Source organism: Rhinolophus sinicus, chromosome 5, assembly GCF_057876585.1.
Source record: "Rhinolophus sinicus isolate RSI-liver-muscle chromosome 5, RSI-T2T, whole genome shotgun sequence".
NCBI lineage: Eukaryota > Metazoa > Chordata > Mammalia > Chiroptera > Rhinolophidae > Rhinolophus > Rhinolophus sinicus.
In genome coordinates, this window is record NC_142505.1 from 71038877 (window position 1) to 71066140 (window position 27264).

The 27264-nt window shown below is 44.8% G+C and overlaps 2 protein-coding genes and 1 pseudogene across 2 annotated transcripts in view; 1 reads left to right on the forward strand and 2 right to left on the reverse strand.

Moving 5' to 3' along the window:
- The window catches only part of LOC141567351 (butyrophilin-like protein 9), a 390425-nt gene that overhangs the window by 277202 nt on the left and 85959 nt on the right, over positions 1-27264 (forward strand). The gene's annotated exons all lie outside the window — the stretch shown is intronic.
- On the reverse strand, positions 9569-15620 carry LOC141567195 (butyrophilin-like protein 8; annotated as a pseudogene).
- Positions 15709-27264, reverse strand: part of LOC109439777 (butyrophilin-like protein 3) — a 56224-nt gene continuing 44668 nt past the window's right edge. Inside the window, exons 5-10 of the mRNA XM_074313376.2 lie at positions 20222-20497; positions 18619-18732; positions 17843-17863; positions 17285-17311; positions 16969-16995; positions 15709-16352 (exon numbers count right to left, since the gene is read on the reverse strand). Of these exons, the coding sequence (XP_074169477.2) occupies positions 15709-16352; positions 16969-16995; positions 17285-17311; positions 17843-17863; positions 18619-18732; positions 20222-20497 (1109 nt within the window). The remainder of the gene's footprint in view (positions 16353-16968; positions 16996-17284; positions 17312-17842; positions 17864-18618; positions 18733-20221; positions 20498-27264) is intronic.

Genomic DNA, 27264 nt, shown 5'->3' on the forward strand with positions numbered 1-27264 from the left:
AAGGGGGGTGGGGCACACTGGGAGGGGTTTGTCCTGGGTCTAGACTGTGCCCTCTGTGGGTGGCATGGGAGTGTCAGATGCAGGGTTATCTTAAGGTCCAATCTGGCAGGTAGCACTTTATGGGTGGTGCGAATCTGGTCCTAAAAAATAGGTTTTCCCAGTTGAGGGTAGCAGGTTGTGCAGGCAAATAGGTGCCATTCCACAAGGAATAACCAAGCGCAGGTGAGATGAACATTACCTGGCACAGCCTGAGGTAACACTCTGTATCACCCCCTTTCTTGAGTCCAAGACTAGGACTCAGATCTTGAAGCAAGATTAGAAGAACTTGCTAGAATAAGACAGAACCTTAATCTCAAGGATCCAAGGTATTGGGAAATGACCAGAATATGTCAGGCCTGAGGAAAAGGTGAAGAACCTCTGTGGGGACAGAGCCCCAGAAAGTAGTTTACAGGCTCTCGGCCTCACGTGGAGGGGTGCTGGCTCGGGTAGTGAATGGCCGTCGGCTGTGGCTGATTGGCCATTGGCTGTGGCCAGTTAGCCGATTGGCCGCTGGTATAACTGCTGCGGCTACGAAGGATTGCCGAGGATTGCCGAGGAGCCGAGCAGAGCCGAGGAGAGCCGAAGAGCGGAAGAAGAGAGCCGAGAGAGAGGAACAGTCGAGAGAGTGGAGAAGAGTCGTCGGTCGGTTGGTTGGCGGAAAGGCGGACGGCAGGTCGGCGTCTGGTGGGCCCAGCCTCCAGTGAGACCATAGTGGTATGACTCCCCTACCTATGGCTCCGTGGGTGTTCCTTGTTGGCCTCACCGTATCCTGCGTTCTTATGTGGGGAGCGGGACCAGAGACCCCGCAGGCCGCCCCGCACGACAAATGGCGCAGCGAGCAGGGTCTCCCGCACGACAAATGGCGCAGCGAGCAGGGTACAGTGCCGGCCAAAACCTACCGAAACATGGTGGAGCGGTTTGTGCGTGTGAGAGCCCAGCTTCAGAACGCCCATGAGGAGCGACACCGGGAACGGGAGGCACAGTCTGCCTGGGAGACTCAAGCCTCTAGCTGGCACATCACCCTCTTGGCCATGGACGGCATTGCGTTCATTTTGGTGATCTGCTGCGGCCTTAAGCTCTGGGAGTTGTGGACATCTTACACCGAGGCCTCCACCCACTCAGACACCTGGCACGGTGAGCAAGATTCCGGCCAGGTAGGAATGGCATCTGACTCTGGGCAGGAGGACGTGTGGCCCCCACACAGTGTATGGTGTCCGGTGGCCACTGTTCTCAGGAGTTGGACCCCCAAGGAGGGGTGGGAGGACAAGGACAGCTCTCCGGCCAGTGTGGAGAGGGCCCTGCAGGCTCTGGCTGAGCGGTTGCCGGAGGAGGAGAAGGCTACAGCCGGCGGCGTGGGCTGGATGTTCCTCAAGGCCTTGAGTCTCAACACGGAAAATGGGCTTAATGAAATGGCCCGGGTGCCGAACCAGGTGTCTCGGTTGGAAGCGCTGGAAGCCCGGGTCCACCTGTTAGAACAGGGGCCCCAAGGTGGAGACTCTGAGGCAGAGGCGGAGGAAGCAAGTGGAGACAATGTAGCTCCCACCCCCAAGCCCGGCCAATCTTAAAGCAAAAGGTAAAACGTGAGCAATCTTTGGGCCCTGGGGGCATTGCTGCCGGCAACCCAGCTGTGACTGAGTTCACAACCTACACTCCCACTGAGTTGCAGGAGCTAGAGAGGTAGTACAGACAGTGCCCTGGAGAGCCAATCTCGGCTTGGCTATTACGTTTATGGAATGAGGGAGCAGACAGCATTCTCTGCTCCCCAGGTGAGATGGAAAAGCTAGCCTTCGTGACAGTGCATCCGTCCCTGCAACAAAGGTTACAAAACTGCCATAGATTGGCCAACAACCAGGGCAACCATTCTCTAATGGCGTGGCTCACTGCTGCGGTACGCACCGTATGGGAACAGGCTGGCGAGCTGCCAGACACTGTGAGTCAATGGCAGTCATATACAGAACTTACGCAAATAATCCGTGAAATGGGTATGAGACATGCTATTTTTAACCTCAACATGTAGGGCCCAGATGACGAGCTTTTTACTGCCAGCATGAGAGATCTGGTTTTGGATACTGCACCTGCGAGTGCTTTTGGATCCTTGGTTGCTATTCTTACACCGTATGTAGGGTGGCGGATCCATGAAGTTACAACTGCCATGGCCACCCTAGGGGATGTTGAAAGCCGGAGGCGAAGGAAGTTAAGACAGGAGGTCCGCACAGTTGAAACCTGGAAGCCCAAACCAAAGGTAAAGGGGCGAGGTCGTGGGCCTCAGAGAGTAACACGCGCACAGATGTGGCGTGATCTCATGGCAGCAGGGGTCGATAGGAAGAAAATAGACCGACAACCCAATGCACTCCTGCTTGAACTTTGGAAACAGTTGCGTCCGGAACAACAATTCCGGAGAAGCATAAAAGAGGAGTCTGGGAAAGCGCGACCCATGTCCCTCCAGGACTTCATGCAGCCGCTTGAGGCTGACCCCTTACAGCTTGATTAGGGGTGGGGCCAAGGTACCCGGTCAGAGGGGACGAGCAGGGACCTGAGGCCCCACGTGGAATTGTCCATACATTGGTCCCCTTCGAATGTACAGAGGGTTTTGGCTCTAATTGACACTGGCGCCAACTGCAGTCTCGTTTATGGGAATCCAGAACTGTTCCCTGGACCAGCAGTCTGCATAGATGGTTATTGGGGAAAAACTGTGACTGTGAAAGCCGTTTCCTTACCACTGGGTATAGGAAGGCTCCCTCCTCGTACCTACAAGGTTTATGTCTCCCCCGTTCCGGAATATATTCTAGGGGTGGACGTGCTACATGGCCTCAGCTTACAGATGTCGGTAGGAGAGTTCCGTCTCCGGATCCGGGTGGTGAAAGCGGTGACACGCGGGCATGCTCACCACCCTCCTCAAGTGTTGCCACAGCCCTGGCGCGTGGTTACAGTGCGACAGTACTGCCTGCCAGGAGGACAGGAGGAGATTGGTCGTACAATATTGGAATTGGAAAAGGCACATATAGTGAGGCCAACGCACAGTCCCTTTAACTCCCCAGTATGGCCTGTCAAGAAGCCAGATGGGACCTGGCGAATGACTGTGGACTATAGGGAGTTAAATAAGGTGACGCCACCCTTGCATGCTGCAGTGCCTTCAATTCATGATTTAATGGATCGTCTGACTGTCCGCCTGGGGACATATCACTATGTAGTGGACTTGGCCAATGCTTTTTTCTCCATTGACATTGCACCCGAGTGTCAAGAGCAGTTTGCTTTTACGTGGGATGGGCGGCAGTGGACTTTTCAAGTCCTTCCGCAAGGATACTTGCACAGCCCCACTATCTGCCACGGGCTTGTGGCCCAGTATTTGGCACAGTGGGATCACCCATCCTCTGTGGCCTTGTTTCATTATGTTGATGACATTCTGTTAACCTCAGATTCTCTTTCTGATTTAGAGCAAGCAGCTCCCTCTCTTCTCCGCCACCTGAAGTCACGTGGCTGGGCAGTGAATGAGGAAAAGGTCCAAGGCCCTGGCTTATCCGTCAAGTTTTTGGGTGTTGTGTGGTCGGGTAAGACAAAGGTTATACCTGAGGCAATCATTGACAAAATACAAGCCTTTCCCCGGCCGACCAAGGTCTCTCAACTGCAGACGTATTTGGGACTGCTAGGATATTGGCGGGTGTTTGTACCCCATTTAGCACAAATGGCAAGGCCCTTGTACAATATGATAAAAAAGGGGGCCTCATGGGATTGGACTGAGGCTATAGAGCAAGCCTTCGTTGCCATGAAATGGGCAGTGCAGCAGGCACAGGCTCTGCAAGTAGTGGACCCCGGCCGCCCATTTGAACTTGATGTTCACGTAACCCAAGAGGGGTACGGATGGGGCCTCTGGCAACGGCAGGAGCGTCTCCAGTTGCCAGTGGGATTTTGGTCCCAATTATGGAAAGGAGCGGAGGTTCGCTACTCTCTAATAGAGAAACAGCTGGCTGCTGTGTATGCAGCCCTAGTGGCCACAGAAGCCATCCCAGGAACAGCACGCGTGTTGGTTCGAACAACGTATCCTGTCCAGGGGTGGGTCCGTACATGGACCCAGGGACCCAAAACGGGGGTGGCACAGACCACCACCCTCGCCAAGTGGGGTGCCTACTTGGAGCAACGTAGCACCCTTAGTTCAAGCCCTTTGAGCACAGAGCTACAACAGGTCCTGGGGCCTGTGGAGCTTATAGCCCAGGCTGAGCCAAGTGCTCTGCCTAGAGGGGAGGACTTGGAGCCCTCGCCCTACAAAGAAGGACAGTCCCCAGTACCTGAGGATGCCTGGTTTACCAATGGTTCTAGCGGAGGGGCTGCAGCTGTTTGGACGGCTATTGGTGTGCAGCCCAAAACAGACACCATTTGGTTTGATACTGGGACGGGCCAGAGTAGCCAGTGGGCTGAATTACGGGCTGTGTGGATGATAATCAGCCACAAGCCTGGGCCCCTAGTTATTTGCACTGACAGCTGGGCGGTGTTCCGGGGCCTAACGTTGTGGCTCCCTACATGGAAACACCAAAACTGGTTGGTGGGACACCGTCCACTGTGGGGTCAAGCCATGTGGCAGGACCTCTGGGACCTAGGGCAGAGAAAGGAGGTGACCTTAATGCATGTCACAGGTCACTCCCCCTTAGTGTCCCCAGGTAATGATGAAGCAGACACCCTAGCATGGGTACGATGGTTAGAGCGGGCTCCTGCCACTGATGTGGCCCACTGGCTGCATAGGAAATTGCAGCACGCTGGAAGCCGAACCATGAGGCAGGTGCACAGACGCTGGGGCCTGCCTTTGAAATGGCAGGAAATAGCAGATGCCTGCTATGACTGTGCCGTCTGTGCCCAGGACAGCCCCCAAAGGCGGAGGCTCCCCTGGGAGACACAGCAGATTACGCGTGGGAGAGTGCCCCTCACTCGCTGGCAAGTGGATTACATTGGACCCCTGCCTAAGGCCCACAGTGGACACTGCTACGGGGTTGATGTTTGCTTGGCCCTGTCCGGCTGCGGATCAGCGGCATACAGTGGTCGCCCTTACACGGCTGTGCACCCTCTATGGGTGCCCCCAAGTCATTGAAAGTGACAGGGGTACCCATTTTACGGGGCAAGAAGTGCAGCGCTGGGCTGCCAGGATGGACGTGCAATGGTTGTTTCACACCCCGTACAATCCACAAGCAGCTGGCATGATTGAACGCTATAATGGCCTTTTGAAGCAAGGTCTCCGGGTGTCAAAACACCCTCCCACGATGCGTGACTGGGCCTCTCGTCTATGGGATGTCTTGAGAGTCCTGAATGAGAGACCACGGAAGGGAGGGCCTGCACCAGTAGAAGCTCTGCTACGTCGAACGGCCGCTCCCATTCAATTACAAGTTGCCACTAGTGAGACAGTTAAAGCCAGGCTACGGCAGAAATGGGAACATTTTGCTGCCAGCACCCACATGCTTGAAAGCAGGGGAATGGCAGCAATGGACTTGGCCCTGGCAGGTCAAAAGCCCCCACTGTCGGTGGTTGGGTCTGATAGCCCCATGGGGGGCCGGTTTGACTCATGATTTGCAAGTGACGCCAGGGGTGGTGGCTGAGTGGCCACCGCAAGTGACTGTAGTATACAGAGGTCCCGATACCGGGATGATTTTGCGGGGAACCTATGTGCTCTCACTATGGCCTATTATGGGGTCCCCTGTTCTGTTACATGTTGAAACTATGCAAGGGACCCCAAGTACTGCCATAAAGGTCTGGTACCACAAACCGGGAAAGGTACCAGTGGCAGCGACCCTCCTTTCCCAGGACAAAAAGCTAGCATGTATCCTCCCAGATGGAAGGGATTTGCCATTGTTGGTTCCTAAGACTACCGTTTCTTTTCGTCCGTAGGTGCCAGTAGGCTAATATGGCACAGGGACCCTCGTGGAAGATGCTTGTCGCGTAGATTGTGAGGCAAGACCCTGTAGGGGTGGAGTGTGGGGACAGAGCCCCAGAAAGTAGTTTACAGGCTCTCGGCCTCACGTGGAGGGGTGCTGGCTCGGGTGGTGAATGGCCATCGGCTGTGGCTGATTGGCCGTCGGCTGTGGCCGGTTTGCCGACTGGCCGCTGGTATAACTGTTGCGGCTACGAAGAATTGCCGAGGATTGCCGAGGAGCTGAGCAGAGCCGAGCAGAGCTGAAGAGAGCGGAAGAGGAGGGCCGAGGAGAGCGGAAGAGGAGAGCCGAGAGAGAAGAACAGTCGAGAGAGTGGAGAAGAGTCGTCGGTCGGTCGGTTGGCGGAAAAGCGGACGGTAGGTCGGCATCCGGTGGGCCCAGCCTCCAGTGAGACCGTGGTGGTATGGCTCCCCTACCTATTGCTCCGTGGGTGTTCCTTGTTGGCCTCACCGTATCCTGAGATCTTATGTGGGGAGTGGGACCAGAGACCCCGCAGGCCGCCCTGCACGACAAATGGCACAGCGAGCAGGGTCTCCCGCACGACAACCTCTCACTCAGTCTTTCATTTACACACTAAGCCAAGGCACCAACAAATAGAGATTGTGCAACCTTTTCAAGCCCAGGGAAATTCACAAAGTGATCACTTACTGACCTTAATGCAAGTTTCCACAAATGCCATCCAGAAAAAAAAGAAATTTTCTAATCATAATAAAGTTAATATGAAAAAGCAATTTTAAGTCTTAGGAAACCCTATTATTTAGAAGTTGTTAATGACACAATGTTAAATAATTCATGGGTGCAAAAATAAATCACAATAAAGTTTAGGAAATGTTTAGAATAAAATGTGGATAAAAATACCACATTTAAGCTAAAGTTCAAAACACATACAACAATAAATTGTGGCAAAGATGTGGCATAACAGAAACGTTCCTGGTACAGCCATTTTGGAAGACAGTTGAGCAGCTTGTTACAAAACTAATCATACTTTTTCCACACAATCCAACAATTGTCCTCTTCAGTATTTGCCCAAATGAGTTGAAACCTCACGTTCACACGAAAAGCTGCACAGGAATGCCTGTAGCACCTTTGCTCATGATTGTCAAAACTTGGAAGCAAACAAGATGTCTTTCATGAGATGAATGGTTAGACAAGCTGAAGTAAATCCATACAAAGGAACATTATTCAGTATTAAAGAAAATAAGCTATCAAGTCACAAAAAACATACAGAGGAACCTTAAGTGAATATTGGTAAGTGAGTGAAGCCAGTTTGAGAAGGCTACATACTGTATGATTCCAATTATATGAGTTTATGGGAAAGATAAAACTATAAAGACAGTAAAAAGTGTTATGGTTCTCAGGGTTTGGGAGCGAGAAGGAATGAGAGAGGACGAATTGACGGAACTCAAGTTATTTTTAGGGCAATGAAACTATGTATTCTCTACGGCACTAAAATGATGGACACATGTCATTATTCATTTGTCCAAACCCATAGCATGTACAACACCAAGAGTGAACAGTAATGTAAACTATGGCCTTGGGGTGATAATGACGTGTCAATGCAGGTTCATCAGTTGTAACAAACGTACCTGTCTGGTGGGGGTGTTGATGCTGGAGGAGGCTGGGCATGTTTGTGTGTGCTGCGGGATGAGAGGGATATACGGAAGCTGTACTTCACATTTCGTTTTGTTGTGTATTTTACACTCAGTTTAAAGTAAAGTCTATTTTTTGAAAGAGTAAAGATGGTACCTAAAGATGTGGTTCAGGAAATACTACCCCTAACATGAATCATGTTTCTCTTTTGCTGTTGATGTTGACATATTTATTTTTGAAAACAGGCTTATTGAGGCATAATTGATATAAAATAAACTGTACATATGTAAAGTGTTTAACCATGTTTTGATTTGTGTGTTTACCCATGAAACCATCACCACGAAGAAGACAGTGAGCATTTCTGCACCCTAAGAGCATCCTTGTTCCCATTTGTAATCCCTTCTATCCTATGTCCCCTCCTAGCAACCACTGATGTGCTTTCTGCCAGTGGGGATCCATTTGCACTTTCTAGACTTTTATGTAAGTGTTGTCACACAGTATGCACTCTTCCTAATTTTTTTTAATTCGTTTGTCTCCTTTCACTTGGAATAATTGTTTTGGATTCATCCTTGTTGTGTGTGTGTGTGTGTCAACATTTCATATTTTTTATTGCCGAGTAGTATTTCATTGCATGGATGTACCACAATCTGTTCATTTATTCATCCATTGATAGCACCTGAATCACTTACAACTTTTGGTTACTACAAACAAAGCTTCTCTGAACATTCATGTACAAATTTGTAGAGCAATGTATTTCCTTTTGTCTTTGACAAAATACTAAGCATGAACCAGCAGAATCACATGGTAAGGGATTGTTTACATTTTAAAGAAAGTGCCAAGTTGTTTTCTGAAGTGACTGTACCATTTTATCTCCTCACCACCAGACTTTCAGTCCCTCCACAGCCTCGTCAACACTTGGTCTGATCAGTCTTTTTATTTTCACACTAATTGTGGTAATTGTTTCATTGTGGTTTTTTTCTTGTTTGTTTCTGTTTTTTTTTTTTTAATTTATATAATTTTTTTATTAGTTTCGGTTCCACAAAACAATGTAATAGTTAGACATTTATCATTTATATACCTCATACAGTGACAACGCCCCTCCCCCATCCACTATCCCTCTGACATCGCACACAACCATTACATTTCCTCTGTCTCTATTCCTAATGCTGTATCCGCTTCTTGTAACCATATCTATCTATCTATCTATCTATCTATCTATCTATCTATCTATCTATCTATCTATCTATATAATTATAGTTGACATTCATTATTGTCATTGTGGTTTTAATTTGCATTTTCTTACTGTCCAAGGATGTAGAGAATCTTTATGTGGGCTTACTAGCCATCTCTACATGTTATTTGCTGAAAGATTTATTAGTAATTGATGCTGAATATGTCAAACGTTCTTTTGCTGCATCTATTGAGATGATCATATTGTTTTATCTTTTAGTTTCTTAATGTGGTGAATTACACTGCTCGTTGTTTGAATATTAAAACAATTGTTCATTACTGGGAGACACACAATTGGCAGTAATGTATTATACTTGCAATCTGTTGTTCAATTCAATTTGCTAAAATTTTATTTAAAGTTTTGCATCTATGTTCTAGAAGGATAAGAATTGCTAGTTTTCTTTTATATTTTTCTAATATCTTTGTTTGGTTTTGGTATCAGGGTCATTTTGGCTTTATAGAAAAAATTGGGAAATCTTCCCTCCTCGTCAATTCTTTGGGCTTGGCACAGAAAGCACAGAAAGATGAATAACTACGCCATGGGTGATTTGCAATAGAGAAAAATGAATTAATATGGAATAAGTAAAGATCATGTTGGAAAAGTTTAATATAAGAAGACATCGTCCACTGATGCCAGGCCACCGACAAGAGGCATCATGATTCAAAATCACTGTCTCTGGTCTTCACTCAATCCTGAGATGGTAATTCCTGTCTCTGTTTTATAGGTGAGGAGCCCGAAAGCTTGTTACTTGTCAAGGTTCTTTGGCTGCAGAGTTGCTGCAAACCCAAATGCACTATCAGTCTTCTTCCCTCCGTGCCTCAGGGCAGCCATGACCCCTGACCCCACATATATGGGACAGCCCGCCTCCTCTGGAAGCCGTGCTGCTGTCTGCTGCAGGGCTCTGGGGCCTGAGAGGATGATCCCTGTCCTGAGGGAGAGTGTGAGGTGTGATTCCCTCTGGCACCACCCTGGACAGGAAGGGTGTGGTCACCTGTGGGGAAGGCTCCAGATTGTCTGTGTCAGGAGGTGCTTCTTCTGATCCCTGGGTCAAGGGGAAGATCACTATGGGAGTCACATTTTCCTAATTGCTCTCATAATGCTGGATGTAGGGCCTCAGTAACCCTCCAAACTGATGTGTCAGGTTGTAAATGAAGGACTGATCATTTATGTTGAGAAAGGAGATGGTCCCACCCTCATAGTCTAGGAAGACCCCTACTCGGGTAGGGGGTATTCTTAGAGAGAGGTTAATTCTATGGGGGTTAAGTGTGAAATACTGATATTGTCTTTTCAATCTGAGCACCCAGTACACATTGTTGGGAGACAGAGTCTCATATTCCACCTTCTTGTCCATGTCGTCCTGGCACACTCCCACACACCACATTATATTGTGTCCTACATCCATCTCCCAGTAATGTTTTCTTGCTTGGAATCCCTGAGAAGCCACCATACACTTCCTTGTAAATCTCTTGTCTGAGTAGGCCGCCTTCTGGTGAATGTTCCTATAGCACACAGTTTTCAGATCAGAAACGTAGAGCTGGGGGTGAGCTGTCTCTGGGTGCAGAGTCACCTCCACTGGGGTGTGGTGGGGGAGAGAGAGCATGAGTCACTGAGAAGGGACCTGAGCTGGATGCAGAGGTCACTCCCTTGCACTGCACTGGCTCAGGGTGGGATCCGGTGAGGTCCCAGGGCCAGAGGCTCCATCAGACACAGCCCCCTGCCCCTCCCTCATCTCCAGTGTGGCCCTATGGCCTCACCAATGCCTGGAGATGCCCAACTGTGAGGTCTTAACTCCTGTATATCACCCCAGCCCTACCACTGTACCTCCATGTGGGTCCACTGTTTGACTTTGTTAGATTTCGATTATCCCCAGTAGCCAGCTTCCTCCCTTTGAGTCCTGTCCAACTTTGCCTCATTTCCCCTCAGTCTATCCTGTTGGCCAGTCACTAATGCCCTCAATTCCCTAAAGCTTAGCCACTGATCCCTACTCTTGCTGATCCAACCCCCTGTCCTCTCCCTTCCTAGTCCTGGGTCAGCTGCCCCTGGGGAGGATCCAGGACTCAAAGATTTATAATCTGGGGGCTGGCCCGGTGGCTCAGGCGGTTAGAGCTCCATGCTCCTAACTCCGAAGGCTGCCGGTTCGATTCCCACATGGGCCAGTGGGCTCTCAAACACAGGGTTGCCAGTTCGATTCCTTGACTCCCGCAAGGGATGGTGGGCTGCACCCCCTGCAACTAGAAAACGGAAACTGGACCTGTTGCTGAGCTGCGCCCTCCACAACTAAGACTGAAAGGACAACAACTTGACTTGGAAAAAAGGCCTGAAGTACTCACTGTTCCCCAATAAAATAAAAAAGTCCTGTTCCCCTTCCCCCCCCAAAAAAAAAAAGATTTATAACTTGCAGTCCATAATGTCTCTGTGTTCCTGTTTCCCGTTGTCTGTCTCTGGTTGGCTCCCTCTCCCATGCCCGCCCAAGACTCTATCCCACTGTCACCCCCTCAGGCATTAGTATCTGCATGTTTCCAGGCCTCTCTCAGTGCTGAAAACAAGCAGACAGAGCAGGAGGGTCAGTGCTCACATGGAGAGCAGCGGACAGAGAGACAGGAGACCAGGGTGGTTAACCTTTGTGGGTGTCTTGGGTCCACCAGATCTGCTGAAGCCATGGGGCTCTTTGCAAACACATGTCCCCCGGCATCTGCAGACAATTTCAGGGTCCCCATCACCAGCTTGTCTCTGCAGAGACCCATAGACTCAGGGTCTCAAGATTTGTAAACTAGGGACTTGTAAGGAAAGATAATAGGGGTGGAGAGAATAGTTTCTCTCACCTGCCACTCCATGCTTCCTTCTCCAGTCTGAAAACCAAAAACAAGGAAGAGGCTGAAATCACAGAACAAGGGCCCAAGGGAGAGTGTGACAGGAAAGCTCTACAACACTTTTGTCCAGTTTTTTGGTCTTTCCATGACACAAAAAGCAGAATATTCTGGGCTGATATAAGCCTTGAATTCTTATCTTAAACTAACAAGCCAGACTGGAGTTTGAGGGAGATGCCCTCCAGGCTCTTCCCCATTCTTGGTCCACACCCTCAGAGAGGTCATGAAATCTATGGTTCCTCTCCCCACAGAATGTACCAATATGCAAATGTGCAGACAATTTTAGGGGTTTTCAGGATCCCAGTGTCCATCCTAATCCCCCTACCTGTCTAAGGATCAGTTCAGTAGTAAATGGATGTGGGGTTGAACCAGCTGCCCTCATTGGCCTGCATATCCTTCCCGTCCAGTCTGGAGCAAAGACAGCCCCCAGGTGGCTCAAACTCTGGAACAGGAGGGACCCAGGAGAACTGTGGGGCAGGCTCAGACATGACAAGTCACTTACCCAATTCTGCCCAGATTTTCCCTGAAACAGAAACAGAATATCCAATGGTGGACAGAGGAGTGTGTGAGGTACAAACATAGCCCTGGCTCATTGCTCAGAATAATGGGGGCTCTTTTAGAACTCTCGTTTTGTGCCCCAACCCCCAACCCCCTTTAGTGAGCATCTCTATCTGGGGTAAAATAAGAGGTCAGGAACATTCATGCCAAAGGGAGGGGTTGACATCTGGGGTCCTCTGGAGGTGGAGCTGGAGATTGTCAGGGAGAAGGGATGATGAGACAGAAGAGAACCTGGAGTGAAGGTGGGATCATGGCACACATTCTCAAGGGGCAGTATCATCTCCAAGGAGGAAAAAACTAGTTCTTGGGGTAAAAACTCTTATTGAAAGTGAATATTATTTTATTTTATTGTCTTCACTTGTATTTCTTTTTTTATATATAATTTATTTTTTAAATTTATTGGGGTGACAATTGTTAGTAAAATTACATAGATTTCAGGTGTACAATTCTGTATTACATCATCTATAAATCCCATTGTGTGTTCACCACCCAGAGTCAGTTCTCCTTCCATCACCATTTAAGAGATCATCTCATACCACAAGATTGAAAGGGCATTTTTATCTCATTTCTTCTACATGCTTAAAGCGTTGTACTTCTTCATAATTCTTGCTCCATCTGGATTTTATTTTTGTATATAAAGTGAGGTAGAAGTTCAATTTTATTTTCTTCTGAACAGTTAACAACTGTGCTGCCCTATTCTATTTGAATAGACTTTCCTTCCCATGCTATTACATGCAATGTTATTTCTATTTTATATATTTTCAAATTAGTTTGCAAACATTTTGTCAGACATATAATATTTTGTTAAGATACTAAGAGAGACATCACAAAAATGGTGGCATGAGAAGTGCTTCTTGAAATCTACCCTGGAAGTTACAACAAATTGAACAGCTATAATTCAACAAAGGATAACCTAAGCAACACACAAGCACATCTGAGAGATCCAAGCATCGACTCATCTCCAGGTGGGCAAATCAGGCGAGCAGGGGAGGAGGGAAGGAGAAAGTGCAGAGATGTGAGACTTGGGTCACGGAACTCACTGCAGTCTCAGGAGAGGGAAGAATTCAGGCTGCACGCGCACTCCCTTTGCTCACAGTCCTGCCTGAGCACATAACACGGCTGAACCCAGTATTTGGGGCAGTGACCTCAGAGCAAAGACCAAATACAGAAGAGTGAGGACTGTGGTTTAAGCCCTCACAACCATACATAAAACAGAAAAAGGAAGACATGAAGCCTGGCCGACTCGCACTCCCACTCTCTCAGAGCTCACCCCAGTGTTAGAAGCGGGCTCCAGAAGAAACGGTAACAGTGTTAGATTAAAGAACAGACTATCTACAGTGCTGAGAACTGGAGAGACAGTCGGTAGCCACAGGCATACAGAGTGACTAACTCCAGCGATAGGGGAAGAACTGTAGGGATGAGACAGCTGTGCTCAGGAAGTCGCCATTGCTTGGAGCCACAAATGTATCAGCTACTTTTCACAGCCCTCCCCACTCCCACCTTTCTGGGAAGATCCCCTGGGGGCCACCAGAGCTGCTGGGACACTCAGGCTCTGCATCAAGCTGCAGCGGCAGCACTGGGGATTCAGAAGCTTAGAACTCTATCTCCCACCACATCCTATCATGGGAGCTATGCCCTGAGACCTAGGCAACTTGTTCACAGAGGAGAAGCCCACCTTCCAGGAAACTCATCATCACGTGAGAAGCCAGAACAGCGCAAGAGAAAATAAAACATTACAGAATGAGATAAAATAAAAGGCTGCAGTGGGAGAGAAAACAAAACATTCCAGCAACACCTACTGGAAAGAAAAAAAAGACCTCTTCATATCAGCCTACTACAGAACCCACTCCTGTAGATGCCCAGGAAGACAAATAGTAATTCATTAACTGCCATGAATAACCAAGGTAACAAGGCAGCTCAGAAAGAAAATGAAAAGTCTCCAGAAAATGAACTTAAAGACATGGAAATATATGACTTAAATGACAGAGAATTCAAGATTGCAGTTCTGACAAAAATCAACCAGATGCAAGAAAACACAGAAATGCAGTTTAATGAACTCAGAAACAAAATAAATGAACAAATGAATATTTTACCAAAAAATTGAAATTTTAAAAAAGAACCAAATTGAAATTCTGGAAATGAAGAACTCAATAAAAGAAATGAAGAATGAAATAGCCAGCTTAGGTAATATAGCAGACCAGATGGAGGAAAGAATTAGTGATATTGAAGATAGAAATCTGGAAATGACACAGGTGGAAGAAGAGAGAGACTTGAGAGTTAAAAGAAATGAAAGGACTCTACAAGAACCTTCTGATTCCATCAGGAAGAGCAACATAAGAATAATAGATATACCAGAAGAAGAAGAGAGGGAGAAGGGAACAGGGAATATATTCAAACAAATAGTCAACGAGAACTTCCCAAATATGTGGAAAGAACTGGATCCTTGAATCCAAGAAGCAAATAGAACATCTAATTACCAATCTGAACAGGCCTTCTCCAAGGCACATTATATTGAAGCTGTCAAAAATAATGGTACATTTATACAATGGAGTTTTACGTAGCCACAAAGAAGAAAGAAATCTTACCATTTGCAACAACATGGATGGACCTAGACAACATTATGTTAAGTGAAATAAGTCAGACAGAGAAAGACAAATACCATATGATCTCACTTATATGCGGAATCTAAAGAAAAGAATAAGTGAATGAACTAATCAGAGACAGTTTTGGAAACATGGAGGAAAAACTGAGGGTTGCTAGATGGGGGGGTGGGGATAAGGGGGAAGGTGAGGGGTTTAGAAAATAGTCGGTAACCACAAGATGGCCACGGGGTTTTGAAAATTAATTTGGGAAACGTACAGAGGGATAGTGGATGGGGGGAGGGGTTCACACAGTGTGAGGGATATAAATGATAAACGTCTAAGTTTTGCTTTGTCTTGTGCACCTGAAACTGAAAAAAAAAAAGCAACTATGTTCTTGAAGGATAAGAATTGGTAGTTTTCTTTTATATTATTTTAATATGTTAGTCTGGTTTTGATATCAGGTTGGCATTATAGAATAAATTGGGAAATCCTATCTCCTCATCAATTCTTTGGGTTTGGCACAGAAAGGTGAATAACTATTCCATGGGTGATTTGTAATAGAGAAAAATGAATTAATATAGAATAAATAACCAGAGATCATGTTGGAAAAGTTTAATGTAAAGAACACATTGTCGGCTGATGCCAGGCCATCAACAAGAGGCAGCATGATTCACAATCACTGTCTCTGGTCTTCTCTCAACACTGAGGTAGGAATTCCTGTCTCTGTTTTATAGGTGAGGAGCCCGAAAGCTTGTTACTTGTCAAGGTCCTTTGGCTGTAGAGTTGGTGCAAACCCAAATGCACTATCAGCCTTCTTCCCTCCGTGCCTCAGGGCAGCCATGACCCCTAACCCCACATGGATGGGCCAGCCGCCTCATCTGGAAGCCGTGCTGCTGTCTGCTGCAGGGCTCTGGGGCCTGAGAGGAAGCTCAGTGTCCTGAGGGAGAGTGTGAGGTGTGATTCCCTCTGGGCAGGAAGGGTGTGGTCACCTGTGGGTTGGACTCCAGGTTGTCTGTGTCAGAAGGTGCGTCTTCTTCTGATCCCTGGGACACTGGGCAGATCACTATGGGAGTCACATTTTTCTCATCACTCACATAATGCTCAATGTAGGGCCTCAATAACCCTTCAAACTGATGTGTCAGGGTGTCAATGAGGGACTGATCATTTACATTGAAGAAGGAGATGACCCCGCCCTCGTAGTCTAGGAAGACCCCCACTCGTGTAGGGCATATTCTCAGATAAATGTTAACTTTATTGGTTTTATATGTGAGATACTGATTTTCTCTCTCCCGTCCGAACACCCAGTACCCATTGTTGGGAGACAAAGTCACATGTGTCACCTTCCTGTCCACGTCATCCTGGCACACTCCCACATACCACATTACATTGTGCCCCACTTCTATTTCCCAGTAATGTTTTCCTGCCTGGAATCCTTGAAATGCCACCACACACTTCCTTGTAAATCTCTTGTCCGAATAGGGTAACTTCTGCCAAATGTTCTTATAGCACACGGTTTTCAGATCAGAAATGCAGAGCTGGATGTGAGCCGTCTCTGGGTCCAGAGTCACGTCCACTGGCATGTCACAAGGAGAGAGAGCATGAGTTACTGAGGAGGAACCTGGGCTTGATGCAGAGGTCACCCCCTCCTACTGCTTGGTGTGGGATCAGGAGAGGTCCCACAGCCAGAGACTCCATCAGACACAGCTCTCGCACCTCCCTCATCTTCTGTGGGGCTTTGGGGCCTCACCAATGCCTGGAGATGCCCAACTGTGAGGTCCTGGGACCTGTATATCACCCCAGCCCTACTACTGTACCTCCATGTGCGTCCACTGTCTGACTTTGTGAGACCTGGATCATCCCCTCTAACCTCTCCCTTCCATTCTGAGTCCTGCCCAACTTCACCCCTTTTCCCCTCAGTCTATCCTCTTGGACAGTCATTAGTGCCCTTGGCCCCTGGAGCTTAGCCCCTACCCTAGCTGACCCAGCCCCCTGCCCTTTCCCCTCCTAGTCCTGAGTCAAGGAATGAGTCTGGGGCACCTGCCCCCTGGGGTGGATTGGGCCTTACAGATTTATAATCTACGGTCCAGTGTGTCTCATTGTTCCTGTTCTTCCTTATCTGTCTCTGGTCGTCTCCCTCTCCCATGCCCACCCGCGGCTCTGTCCCACTGTCACCCCTCAGGCATTGGTACCTGCGTGGTTCCGGGCCTCTCTCAATTCTGAAAACAAGCAGACAGAGAAGGAGGGTCAGTGTTCACATGGAGAGCAGGAGGCAGGGAGACAGGAGACCAGGGCGGTTAACCTTTGTGGGTCTCATGGGTCCACCAGAGATCTGCTGACGGCCATGGGGTTCCCTACAAATGCACCTCAACCAGCCTCTGCAGACAGTTTCTGGGTCCCCATCACAAGCTTGTCTCTGTAGAGACCCATGGCCTCTGGGTCTCAAGATTCAAAAACTAGGGACATGTAAGGAGATATAATGGGGGTAGAGGGAATAGCTTCTCTCACCTGCCACTCCATGCTTCTTTCTCCAGTCTGAAAAACCAAAAACACACAAGAGGCTGAAATCACAGAACAGGGGTGTAGGTGAGGTGTGAAAGGAAAGGTCTACAACACTCTTACCCAATTTCCTGGTCTTTCCATGACAAAAAACAGAATATTCTGGCCTGATACAAGCCTTTAATGCTTGTCTCAGAGTATCAAGCCAGGCAGGAGACTTTTGGAGATGCCCCACACGCTCTTCACCATTCCAGTTTTATACCCTCAGAGAGCTCATGAAATCTATGGTTCTTTTCCCCACAGAATGCACCAATAAACAAAACCTGTAGACTATTTTAGTGGGTTTCAGGATCCCAATGCCCATCCTAATCCCCTACCTTTCTGAGGATCAGTTCATTAGTCAATGGATGTGGAGGGAGGGGGGAGGTTGAACCAGCTGCCCTCACTGGCCTGCCCCTCCTTCCCATCCAGTCTGGAGCCAAGACAACCCCCAGGTGGCTCAAACTGTGGAACAGGAGGGACCCAGGGGAAAGGTGGGGAAGGCTCAGAACATGACAAGACACTTACCCAATTCTGCCTGGAGTTTCCCTGAAACAGAAACAGAATATCCAGTGGTGGACACAGCAGTGTCTAAGGTACAAACACAGCCCTGGCTCATTTGTCAGGGGGATGAACTGCAGGTGAATGACATGGTCTCTTCCAGAACTCTCCTTTTGTGCCCCCATCCCCACACCCCTCTGGTGAGTGTCTCTATCTGGGGTAAAAGAAGAGATCAGGAATATTCATGCTGAAGGGAGGGGCTGACAATGGGATCCTGTGGTGGTGGAGATAGAAGTTATCAGGGAGAAGGGAAGGTGAGATGCAAGAGAAGCTGGAGTGAAGATGGGATCACGGCACACGTTCTCAAGAGTCAGTATCATCTCCAAGGAGGAAAAAACTAGTTCTTGGGGTAAAATCTCCTATTGAATCTGAATATTATTTATTTTGTTGTCTTTACTTCTTCTTCTGTGAAATCTTTTTAAGTACACTGAAAGTTTTTTTTTTTACTGGAGTCTTGGTCATGTTAGAGATTTATATGAGTCCTACAGGTAGTGAAAATCATTGTTCCCCTAATTCTGGGCCCTTTGTGAGGAAGATGGGCCTGGTGGGGCTGTCATTTCCTAAGGGAGCCATTTCTGGCCATTCTGGCTTGGGGTGGACTATGGTTGCTGTGGCCCAGGTGATGGGACCCTGGAAGCTGGGGCAGGATTCCCAGACCCAGGAGGTGTGTAGGAGCATATCTGATCCTAGCCCTGCTGGATGCATGAATAAGTGTTGGGCCCCTGCTTCTCTCTGTCACTTACCCTTTAATTTGTGGAAGTAAATTGTCAGGCCAATGACACCAACACACAGAACAGAGAAGAGTACTCCCAGTAAAATGGATCTCATGTGCCAGGTTACAGGCTGGAAAATTTCCTCTGAAAAATAGTTCCACAGAACCCTCAGTGACTCCTGAACAGTAAAAGCAGTTTGATTCTCGTTTAAGGGATCAACTCATACCCCAAGATTAAAAAGATGGTTTTCTATCATTTCTTCTACATATTTAAAGCATTGCACTTTTTCATAATTCTTGCTCCATCTGGATTTTATTTTTCTATATAAAATGAGGTACAGGTTCAATTTTATTTTCTTCTAAACAAATAACAACTGTACCAGCATCATTTATTTGAATGGACTTTCCTTCACATGCTGTTACATGCAATGTCACTTCTATTTTATACATCTTCATAAGAGTTTGCAAACATTTTATGAGATATATAAAACTTGATTAAAAGACACTAAGAACAATTAAACTAAACAGAACAATGTAACTTCTTACAGATAACAAGAGGAAATATTATAAACACGTCTTTATTCCATAATTGATATATATATTCAATATAATTCTATTGAAAATCTCAATAGAGTTTTCTTAGAACTAGACATGTCGATTCCAAATTTATGTATACGTACCTGGTGAAAGCTTGTAACTATTGCATGTGTGCTTCAAAACAATGATTTTTTGTGGGTGAAGTCTTTTAAGAATGTCTGTTAGAGCAGGACGGTTAATTTGCATATAAAATCTTTTATAATCTTACTAATTATGTTTACTTATTTAATCAATTTTAGAACTCACAGTATTTTAATTTATCCCTATATTTTTATTAATATTTGCTTTATGTATGTTGAGATATACGATAAGGTGCATACGTATTTATATATTTTCAGTTTTCTAGTGAATAAACATATTATGTTCTGAAATAACTATCCTAATAATGTTTTTTTTCTTAAGACTTTTTTCTTGACTAATATATCTATAATGGTACTCCTTTGGTTAACATTTGTCTGTTATGCTTTTTCTATTTTAAAAATGTTTCAATGACTAGCTCATATGTAGTATACTTTTCTCTAAGAATTGTAACTATTGAGATTTTTAAAAATCCAGTCTGACATTCTTTAACTCCTTTTACAGATTAACTCCTTTTACATTGATTGTGATTACTGACATATTTGGGTTTACATTTATTATCCTATTATTTTTAAATCCTTCCTGAAATTATCCGCTTTTTATTCTATTCTGTTTCACAGAGTAATGTTTTAGTATTTATTTACAAGTATTTTTCTTTAATGAGCAAACATTTTTCCCCCTCATTCCTCAAATTAGCTTTCTTAAATTGTGTGTGAGTTGATTTTGGAGGTTGCATCATGAAGATGATCACACTTGTAAACAATTGTGATTGTAAATAATTGTTTCCACCTAATCAAATTTTATGCTATTACCTTAATATCTCATAGACCTTAGACTTTCAAAACTAACCATTAAAATTGCATAATACTACACATCAACCCTATGATAGAGCCTGGTTTTCTCCCTCTGGGCTACACAAATATGAACCCCTCCCCCCGTTCCTCCTCTTTCCCACTCACCCCTTATCAATATGCTGGATTCCACCTCTCGGCTCTGGTCAGGGTACTGGACAGAACATGATATGCTCCCAGCATTCTCTTGGACTATAAGGGAAGTCTCCACATCAAACAGGCCATGTCTGTCTGCATTCACCTTTGAGTCTGAGGGCAAATCATGTCGTTGTGGGCCTTTCCACTTCACTGTGGGCTGGTGAAACCAGCCTGAGGAATTGCAGAGCAGCTGGATGCCTCCATCAACATATCCCATGATAGAAACCAGAGGAGCTGAGCCCAACCCTGGGGAGAAAACAGGAAAGGGATGAAAGCAAAGATCACGTTCCAAGGCCATAGAAGTTCTGAGCCAGATTCATAAAGCTCATAGAAATAAACATCCCACACTCCCTCTCTCACTCATTTTCTCTCACAGACACATACACACTTATAACACTGCTGTAAGCCCTTCCAATGGTCTTTGTTCAGTTAACATGCATTTAACAACTGCTATATACCTGCGTATTCCTGAATACTAGATATGATATGAATAAGACAGAGCTCCTTCTAATGAGGAACTTTTCAGGAGCTGAGCTGGGAAAGAGAGACCCAAACTGCCAGCTGTTAGATCAGCTAATTAAAGCAACAACGAGCCCAAATCAAATAGCTGTGAAGCCTTTCATCATTTACTGTCCTAATACATTCACATGATGACTCCTCCCTCCTCCATTTCCCCCATGAATTGGCATGCTAGTCTAAGGTCAAGCATATCTGTGCAGAGAAGGGGGTTGTGTCACTATTGAGAGTGCTCTGCACAAAAGACTTCGATAGTTTCACAGACTCTGAGGTTGGGAAGTGGGCGAGGGAAAGGGCTAATTGTGGAAAGTTACAGCGTCCTGAGTCAGAGTGGGGAATGATGCCTTCAATGCTTCCCCCTCTTCTTCCTGATAAGGAGGCCTTGACTGTGGCACCTGAAGAAGACTCTGCCCCAGGCCTCAGACAGAGACCTGAGAATGAAGGCACCTGGCTAGGAATTCAAATATGTGTTTTCACCTCAAAAAGACTGGGTCTTTCATTAATTGTTGCTCCTTTAGGGCTTATTTTCAGGGGAAGTCTTATTTTTTTCATGTAAAACAATCTACGTTTATTTAAATACAGTCATGTCATCTTCTGGAACATCCTCATGACATCCTAAATGCATCCGTCTGGCTGAGATCTTAACTGGGGCTTATTTTCAGGGTAGGTCTTATTTTGGGGGAAACATGGTATGTATAAGAGCATGAACTGGCAAAGGCATGAGAGTCGTTGACTACAACTCCTCTATATACTGAAGGCATTGGTTGTGCAGCAAGGCTAGTGTGGGGCAGGCAGCTTTTTCTTTTGAGGCCTGTCAAGTAAAGACTTTGTAATTGCCCATGGTCAGGTCTTAAAAATCAGTAGGATTTTCACTAGGAACCACTCTCAGAGCTCACTGACTAAACAGGGAGAAAACTAAACAAATATATTTCATTATGAAAAGTGCAGCTATGAAAGCATGGTTAAGGAAGGAGCTCAAGGAGATAGTGATCAACTGTTAGGGGGTGTTGCACCTTCCTGGAGGTGACATTTGTGTCCTCCTGTATCAAATGAAGAGGAATTTTATAGGTGGACAAGTCAGGAAGAGGGAGAAGCATGCCAGACAGAAGGTCAGGTAGACACCATGGTGCAGAAAGCAGACATGGAAGCTCAACTGACAACAGTAGACCAGGGACCTGAATGATAAACTTAGACAAGGTGATTGCCTACTGAAATTGAAGCTTCAAATAGGATTCAGGGACTCATAACATAATACCCAAAATGTCCAGTTTTCAATTAAAAGTTACCCATCATACAAAGAAACAGAAAACTGTTATCTTAAATGATAATAGACAATTGATTCATGCCAACACAGAGATAAATTAGATTGGAATTATCTGGCAAAGACTTTTCAATAGCTATCATAAAAGTGCTTCAACAAATGAATACAATTTATCTTGAAAAGAATGAAAAATAGAATACCTCACCAAAACATAGAATTTATTTTTAAAAAGAACCAAAGGGAAATTATATAACTGAAAAAAATATAATAACAAATAAAAATCTTATCTAATGGGCTCAATAATAGAATCGAAGTGACAGAAGATAGAATCAGTGAACATGCGGATAGATCAATACACTTTACCAAATTAAAACAATAGAAAAAAATAGATTTTTTTTTTAAAGAGACGCTCCCCCACCCCACATCCAGGGACATTAACAAAATAGCAAATGTTTGTATCATCAGATCCCAGAAAGGGAGGAGAGAGATAGGAGGACTGAAAAAATATTTGAAAAAATGATGGCTGATCAACTCCCAAATTTAGTGAAAAGCATAAAACAACAGTTTCAAGAAACTGAGCAAACACCAAATAGGAGAAACCCAAAGAAATTCACATTTACATAGTTAAAAATTAAATTTCTGAAAACTAAAGATGAAGAAAAAAGATCATGAAAGCAATAATTGATAAAGGATGTACTGCATATATGGAAATATCAATTTGAATCATAGATTTCTCATCAGAAACATCGAAAGCCAGAAACTGTCACATCTTTTAAGTGATAAAAGAACTGTCAATAGGAAACCATATATCTGGGGAAAGTATCTGTCAGAAGGAAAAATCAACACATTCTCAAATGGAGGAAAATTAGAATTTGTTGCTAGTCAACCTAGCCTTAAAGAATGGTTAAAGTGTATAGCATACAGAACATAGACAATAATATTATAATAAATATGTGTGGTATCACTTGGGTCCTAGATTTATCAGGGTGGTCACTTTATAAGTTATATAAATGTCTAACCACTATGTTATACACCTGAAACTAATATAATATTGTATAATTATTTAAAAATAAATAAAAAATAAACTAGATTAAATGGTTAAAGGAAATTCTTGGAACAAAAAAAAATGATGAAAGAAGGAATGTTAGAACATTAGGAAGGAAAAAAAACAATGAAGAGAGCAACAATAAAATAGACTATCCTCATGAGTTTTGAAAATTCATTTGATGGTTGAAACAAAAGTTATAAATTATCTGATGTGGTACACAAGACAAAGTTATTTCAAAAGTGGGGAGGAAAGGGGACCTAAGTAAGGTTTCCACATTTTTCTTAAGGTGACAAAATGTCGATGCCAGTACATAAAATATTTATGTATATTGTAACATCCAGAGCAACTGCTAAGAAAACTACAAAATGATATGTTCAAAACAATAGAATGTTTTAATAACTCACAGAGTCTAAAAGACAGAGAGAAACAAATGAAGGAGAAACAGGGGAAGCAAGCAGAAACAAATGGCATATGTAAGCCCTAAATATCAATAACTACTTAAATGTTGTCTAAATTAATTAATCAATTAACCAAGTAGAAGTTGAAATTGGCAGAATAAGTTTTTTAAAAAGACCCAAGTATATGCTGCCTATAAGAAACTCGTGTGAAATATAATGATATAAGTAAGCTAAAATGGCATATACTGTTGGCGGTCACCCCCCGAGAACAGGATGGCACCATCCCATTAAGCCCGCCTCACTCAAAATTTGTGCAGATGTGAAGAGTGATGACATCATACATGCACCAAGAAGGTATGATAATGTTTATTACTCAGACTTTTTGGGAAGACAGAGCAGGCTCTCAAGAATATCTGAAAATGGCGAAGAGAGAAAGATAGGAGACTGGCTTGGTTTTCACTGTGGGTACAGGGACATAAAATTTCCTTCACATGTCGAGTAAGGATTCCATGATTTGAACTCCTAACTGGAACCAAATGAGAGAGTGTCAGGGCTTTGTTATCAGCTTGCCCATATATGGAGCAAAACAAGAAAGGGAAGTAGTATGGATAAAGAGCTTGTAAGAATTAAAACTCCAAAAAATAGAGTCAGGTATTCATTACATATACATGGAAACATTAATTTTTAAAAAGCAGGAGTAGCTATATTAATAGCAAGTAAAGCATATTTCAGAATAAAGGTAATTGCAAGAGACAAAGACAGACAATACATAATGAAAAACTGATGAATGCACCATAACAACATCATGATCCTAAATATGTGTGCATTTAACAGCAGAACATTTGCTTTTTTTTTAATGAAGACAAATTTTCAATTGTAATTGAAAATTTCAACACCCCACTTTCAGCAATTGATATAATAACTGGACAGAAAAATAAGTAAGGATAAAGAATATCTCAAGAAAATCAACCAACAGGACCTAAATGACATTTATAGAATAGTCTTACTAACAACCACAGAACATGTATTCAAGTGCCAATGAAACATTACCAAGACAGGCCATATCTTGGCCCATGAACAAACATTAACAAACTTGAAGTAAGTGAAATCATATACAGTATGGAAAATCTTCTCAGACAAACAAATCTGAGGCAGTTCATCACCACTAGACCTGACTTACAAGAAATGCTGAAAAGAGTTCAAGCTGAAATAAAAAGATGCTCATCAGCTACATGAAAACATACAAAAGTATAAGCACACTGCTAAAGGTAAATATACACTCAGATTTACAAAACGTTAATTCTGCAACAAGCTGGTGTGTTAACCACTTAACTATAATATAAAGGGTAAAGAAAGGAAGTATTAAAAATAACTACAGCTAATATAATTTGCTAATGAACAAACAATATAAAAGAGGTAAACTGTGACATCAATAATACAAAGAAAGGGATTTCCAGTCAATATGGTGGAGTAGGTAAATGCTCTTCTCACGACCATATCAAAATTACAACTAAACTATAGAACAACCATCATTGAGAATTGCATGAAGTCTAGCTGAACAGAAGTCGCATAACTAAGGATTTATATTGAGGAAGCCACCTTGAGCCTGGAAGGAAAAGCAGAGACAGAGAATGGGCTGGTCCCACACTCACGTGTGACCATTAAAAATTGGGAGGAATATCTCAGCTGTGGCGTTCCCCCTTACTGTGGTGAGGGGTTTTAGCCACACACCAGTCTCCTTAGCCCACGGTTCCAGTGTTGGGAAGAGAAGTCCCCATAACTCCTGGCTGTGAAAACCAGTGGAGATTGCAGCTAGGTGAGATAGAGGGAGGCTAGAGTCCCAGGTGACCCTCTTAAAGGGTCTGTGCACAGACTTACTCAATGGTAGACTCACTCAGCACTAGGGGAGCAGCTTGAAAGGTGCCAGGGACATACTGGGAAGAACTGAGTTCTCAGACTTCAGAGCAAGGGCTGGAGGGGCAACTTTCTCCAAGACAGAAGTGCTGGCAAAATCCATTGTTTCTATGTTGAGGCTTCTCCCCTCCCTGCATGCAGATGTGGGTAGGTGTCATTTCTGAGTCTCCATCAACATGATTAACACTGTTCCTCTATCCTGCCCTGGTGATTTCCTGAGACCACGTCTCAACCAACTTGCGGGCCTACTCTAGCTACTTCCAGTGGTTTGTCCATGAAAATATCCTGTCTTGGCTCATGCTGTGAACTTTCCTAAAATTTCTCAAAGGTTCACAAAACCCAAACAAGCAGCATCTGCCTTCAGCCTGTCCCATACATCTTGCCGAGCAGCTCCAAGCCCAGAACTAGAGGCAGCCAGCCTCAGATCATGGCTTGGCCTCTAGAGGCATCTCCAAGCGCAGCACAGGTGGTGGCCATTTGTAGATTGCTTTGTGGCTCATGCCATGTGGCCTCAGGCCGGGCACAGGCTGTAGCTAAACTTGGCTTGCTGTCAAACCTGGCCTGTGGTGGGGCCCCTCTCAGGAGTCCCCAGGACTGGCATGCCCAGTAGCCAGTTTCAGACCAAGCCAGAGTATCACGTGTACATCTCTTAGGACGACACACCCAAAGGGCAGAATGGGTAGCCACCAGAGCCCTGTTAAAGTGAATCCTGGCTCTGTAGGGTCAGCCCCTGCACAGCAGCTGCTCCACTGTAGTTGTGACCAGTCCTCAAAACCAATCAGCTTGAGGGTGAATCCCTCCCACTGACTTGTAAACAGCAACCAAGCTTAACTATAAGAGAAGGCCACACACAACCCCCACAAAAGACTCACTTGGAGCACCTGGAACAGGTGAACAGGGACAATTTGCCATTGAGCCCCACAGCACACCTACTACATACAGTCATTCTACTAAGAATAGGAGGCACAGCAACCCTACCTAATACATAGAAACAAACACAGGGAGGCAGCCAAAATGGGGAGACAAAGAAACATCCTGAATAAAAGCACAGAACAAAACTCCATTAAAAGAACTAAACAAAATGGATCAAGCAATCTATCAGATGCAGAGTTCAAAACACTGGTTATAAGGATGCTCAGTGATCTCAGGGAGAATGTCAACAAGGAGATAGGAAACACAAACATAGAGATAAGAAACATAAAAAGAACCAGTCAGAAATAAGGAATACTATAACTGAAGAATACATTAGAGGGAATCAACAGTAGATGAGAAGAAATAGAGGATCAAAATAGCAATTCAGAAAATAAGGTAGCAGAAAACACCCAATCAGAACAGCAAAGAGAAAGAATAATACCAAAAAATGAGGATAGTTTAAGGGGCATCTGGGACAACATCAAATGTTCCAACATTTGCATCATAGAGGTACCAGAAGGAGAAGAGAGAGAGCAAGGAATTGAAAACCTATTTGAAAAAATAATGACAGAAAACTTCCCTAACCTGACGAAGGAAATATACATACAAGCCCAGAAAGAACAGAGAATCCCAAACAATATAAATCTAAAGAGGCCACACCAAGACACATCATAATTAAAATGCCAAAGGTTAAAGATAAAGAGATAATCCTAAAAGCAACAAGAGAAAAGCCGTTAGTTAACTACAAGGGAGAGCCCAAAAGATTGTCAGCTGATTTCGCAACAGAAATTTTGCAGGCCAGCAGGGAGTGGTAGGAGATATTCAAAGTGGTGCAAAGCAAGGACCTACAACCAAGATTACCCAGCAAAGCTATCATTTAGAATCAAAGGACAAATAAAGAGCTTCCCAGGTAAGAAAAAGTTAAAGGAGTTCATAACCATTGAAACAGCATTACAAGAAATGT